At 43.1% G+C, this 4,560-nt stretch overlaps 1 protein-coding gene across 6 annotated transcripts in view; it reads left to right on the top strand.

Annotated features, from left to right (window-relative positions):
- The window catches only part of uso1 (USO1 vesicle transport factor), a 14,026-nt gene extending 10,385 nt beyond the window's left edge, over positions 1 to 3,641 (top strand). For all 6 annotated transcript variants that reach the window (XM_078109099.1, XM_040186131.2, XM_040186130.2 and 3 more), the window contains 7 exons: positions 6 to 144; positions 727 to 887; positions 1,119 to 1,175; positions 1,442 to 1,540; positions 1,651 to 1,755; positions 1,844 to 2,059; positions 2,775 to 3,641. In XM_078109099.1, the coding sequence (XP_077965225.1) occupies positions 6 to 144; positions 727 to 887; positions 1,119 to 1,175; positions 1,442 to 1,540; positions 1,651 to 1,755; positions 1,844 to 2,059; positions 2,775 to 2,870 (873 nt within the window). In that variant the 3' untranslated portion in view covers positions 2,871 to 3,641. The remainder of the gene's footprint in view (positions 1 to 5; positions 145 to 726; positions 888 to 1,118; positions 1,176 to 1,441; positions 1,541 to 1,650; positions 1,756 to 1,843; positions 2,060 to 2,774) is intronic.
- Positions 3,642 to 4,560: the final 919 nt, after the last annotated feature.

Here is a 4,560-nt window from a genome sequence, read left to right as displayed (position 1 = left end):
TTCAGGATTCTCAGATCCAGGAGCTGAAGGAGCAAGTGGAGTCCATGTCATCTCAAAATGAACAGATGCAGACAACAGTGAGCCAGCAGCTGGCCCAGATCCAGCAGCACAAGGATCAGTACAACATCCTCAAGCTGAAAATCGGTGGGTTCATCTCACTGGGTGACTGATCACCAGGTTAATCGTGTCCTCTGCAAATAAGCACGCTAAGTCTGAATGAACAATAGTGATTGTGATAGTGTGGTTGATGCTTTTATATTTTTGGTGACCTTCCCCCGTTGATGATGCCGTTTTAATCCCAAATTGCTGAGATAAGGGGCGCCAGCTGCATGCCGCGACATCGTAAGATACAGTTTTATACCAGGGAGTGCACGGGGCAACCAGGAGGTTATTAGGAAGCAGTTCAACATTATCCAAAGTGACAACGTCCGGAGCTGAAAAAAAAAAAAAAGTCAAAGACTGCAGATGATAAAGTGTGCAATTGAAGCGAGTCAATCCTCGTAGACGTCTTTGTTAAGCTGGATTTGTTTAGATTTGATGGCTTATGTGTCTTAGTGCAGACAAACAATGATAAACTCAAACAAGCTCTTCCCTTAAAGGGATTATTTACTGAGACAACTGATCTGCCATCCATTGTTATCAAAATCAATATCCGCGTAAAACAAGATCTGCTCATCATTCCCAGTAACTGTTTGTTTGTTAATGAGTGTGTGTGTGTATTCTCAGGTAAGGAGAGTCAGTCTAACGGCCAGGTGGACGTCTCTCAGGTGAACGGGCTGCAGACGGAGGAGCTCACACAGCTCAGGGAGGAGGTGGAGGAGCTCCGCAAGCAGCACGCCCTCTTTCAAACACAACTCGGGGACAAAGACGCACTCATCAGCGCCCTGGTTAGTAGACGTCTCTGCACAGGCTTTGTTTGTTTGTGTAAGCTTCAAGCGGGGAGGAATGGGGGGGGGGGGGGGGGAGCTGTGCAGGACAAGCAACACACAGAATCGGAGCTGCAACCGTTGGTCGATTGATCCACAGAAAGTTAAAATAATTACGAGTTGATAGTTGCAGCCTTAATCAGATGTGGTCTAACTTTAGTGTTACTAATGCATTTTGTCTCCCCTGAATAGAGGTCGGAGACAGCAGACAGTTCAGCAGGAGGATCAGACCACACAGAACTGCTCAAGGTAGGATTCCTCATAAAGACCTTTCACCTTTTATTTTCCAATAAATATACCTACAAAGGATGAGGCTGGTGTTATTCCACCTTTATCTTGTCAACAAACAACCAAAAACAACATAATTTGTTTGCTTTAAAGTTATTACTTTTAGACATCTCCACCTTGCGTCATTTCTCCCAAAGGGTCATGAGGCGTAACCCACTGTTTTTTTCCTTATTTCCAAGTAATTGGTTTATATATTACGCATATGTGTGTTGCTTTGTTTGTTGTAGGAGCTGGAGGCTCTGAGGAATCAGGTCCAGGCTCAGTCTGCAGAAATCAACCAGATGCAGACGGAGAGACAAGAACTGCTCAGAAGGGCTGAAGCTGGGGTAATTATCATGGGAATAGGACATTTGGGCCAAATATATCCCATACTAAATACGTCCACCTAATAAATCAACCTCCCCGTCGTTTTTTTCTTTTTTTTTTTTCTTCTAAGTCTTCCGATGAAGTTTCCGGCAGTGGCGGCTCATTAGAAGCTGGCGCGACGGCGGAAGTAGAGAGCCGACTGGCAGCACAGACCGCTGAGACGGAGATCCTAAAGGTGTGTAGAAGAAGTGTTCAACAACGTGTGTGTGACTGAAGCATCGCTTCACCCTCCACTTACATTGGTCGTCCTCCTCGTCTTGCAGGAGGCGGCAAAGGGTTTGTCAGAGAGCCGGGCGGAGCTGGAACAGCAGCTGGCCGCAGCCACCAGCACGGTGGCCATCCTGCAGACGGAGAAGGCAAAGCTGCAAACGGAGGTCCAAGAGTCCAAGAAGGAGCAGGACGACCTGCTGATGCTGCTTGCAGATCAGGACCAGAAGATCCACAGCCTCAGACTGAGACTCAAAGACCTCGGAGAGCCGGTAGACAATCAGTGTTACACCTTTAACTGCGGTCATGACGGAGGTTTCATAGAGATGGTAAAATACAGTAGTAGAAAATAATGAATTAGCATTTGAAAGAGCCCAACATCAAAAATTTGTATTTTAAAAAGGGATATTGTAATTAGAATTAGGCTTTTTTGAACTAAAGGTAAGAAGTCCTAAGGATTAATGTGCAAAACAAAAACTGCTACCATGAGGGACGGCCATTTTTAATGTAATTAAATTAGGCGGCTGACCTCACTTTGAGGTTCAGTTGCCTCCAGCTGTCATTGCCCTCGTTTCTACACACCTAAAAATCAAATGTTCGCTTTGGGAACATCACCCACAATAATCGGTGGTGCTACGGGTTCGCAGCAATTTAGTCTGAAACCGAAATGACGCTTCTGGGAACGTCTTTGCAAACCTCCAAAGAGAATGAAGCTATATGCTTTATATATGACCATGTTATACTGTAGTCTACAGTAAAAAGATGGTTCAAAACACGGAAGGAAAGTATTTAGTATACTTGAAAAATATATATTTTTAATAAATATAAGTGAAACCGCCGTGCAGCACGTTTGGCTACATGCAGCTCGATGAGGAATGTTGTATCAAGTTCTGCTTCCAGTTGAACGAGTCACCAGTGGTGGTATGAAGACAACTCAGCTGTGCTTTGTGTGTTTGCTTTAGTTAGACTGTGACTCTGTCCTTGCAGGTGGACGATGAAGACGATCTCGACTGCAGGGACCAAACCGATGAGGAGGATTATGAGGAGGATGATGAGAAGGAGGAGGACAAAGACGAGAACTAGAGGACAAAACACTGAAAGAGAGCGAAGGGAATATTTGCCCACAGGCCAGAAAAAAAAAACTTTGCGGAAACCCACCTGAGAAACTGAAGAATAGGACTAATATATTGATGCAGTTTCTCTCTAGCTGCCATGATATCTTCATTTTTCTTTACCCTCTTGTCACATCACATGTACATGTTAGTTATTCTGACTTTTTCCTGACGATTGAGTTTTCGGTGACCGCGAAAAGATTTGAAATTTGTCAGTACATTCATCTCTGCTACTTTTACCGTCAGTTTGTGATGAATTTTACCAGTCTTGTGTTTAATGTCATGTATTGTCATATAGTTTGTAATCACAAGAATAAACACTAGGTTATTATTGACACATGAAAAAAAAGTAGTAGCAAATATGCAACCGCAAACAGATTTGGTATTATTCTTACTATGTCATAAAGAGGTTTGATGCTTCTACAGCATCGGGGTCACCTGCAACGTGTCTCTGTGCTGCACCCCAAATTCATCTTCACACCCGATTCAGTCCAAGTTTTGAGTGTGGAGTCGAGGACACAATCTAACCGCTCGTCAATATGCTGCAAAACACTGACAGAAAACATGTAAAGACAAAAAAGATATTTTTGCAACTTTTTGTCCAATACTGGCAACCAGCTTCTGTATGATATTGTGTAACTTATCAGTTTATGAGCCACATTGAAATGAATAAAGAATCTATCGGTCTTTATGCCTCAACAGAGGGATAATTGTAGATAAATTAAATTTTACTAAATCCACAGTGAGACTTCTGTATTTGTCTTTTCAGGGTCCTTCTATTTCTGAATAAAACATAGATATCAGTACATATCGCATAAGTCTAGATTTTTAGTATCCTTCTGGTTATGGAAACTTTTTGTTTTTAACTTTTTGCTGATTATTAACATCTCAACCTTATATTCCATATAAATGCATCCATTGTAGGGAGCATCAAAGTATGAGTTAACTGCCACCTTCCAGGTTGTTGTTTTTTGCTTTCATTACTTTCATTAGACAGCGACACACCAGAGACGACAGGAAACGAGGAGAGAACAATGCAACAATGGTCTCTGATTCAACCCGGGGATGACGAGGTTATTTTAACACTAACACACTCCTTTAGTCATTGTTTGCTCTGTTCTGTAGAATAATAAACTACTGAGGGGAAAAAGAAGAGGGATAAACTTTCATATTTATCTGCTGGGTCTTCGGGCCACACGTGTTCTGGGTAAACCACACCTACAGGTGGAGGAAGCAGTCTTCATCCATAGGAAACAGCCATGTGTCCTGTTTCCTCCTGGCGGCGCCTCGCTGTCATCGACCCTTTTGTGGTGGCGAAGCTTCGCCACTTGGGGGCGACAAACGCACTCAAAAAACGGATGTTCCCCAAACGCCACTCAATACATGACCAACGTGTGTTCTTTAAAATAGTGTATAAGGAATGCAAGATACATTAAAATAGTTTGTGTTCCAAAGGGGGGGTAGAATTGACCTGAACTCGGCATGACTGATTTTTTTTATTTATAAAAATCCAGGCTCTAATGGCCCATCTGAGAGCTGAGAATCCACACCCTGACACCACTCTCCAGCTGTCATGTTCATGCACCACCCATCAGTAAAAGCCCCACCAGTTTCACCTGCGCCAGACACTCAACCCTGAACAAATTCATTTAATAAAAGAT

The sequence above is a fragment of the Gasterosteus aculeatus genome, chromosome 9 (assembly GCF_964276395.1).
Source record: "Gasterosteus aculeatus chromosome 9, fGasAcu3.hap1.1, whole genome shotgun sequence".
NCBI classification, from domain to species: domain Eukaryota; kingdom Metazoa; phylum Chordata; class Actinopteri; order Perciformes; family Gasterosteidae; genus Gasterosteus; species Gasterosteus aculeatus.
Note: the sequence above shows the minus strand (reverse complement) of the source record. Positions and strands in the feature narration are given on the sequence as shown.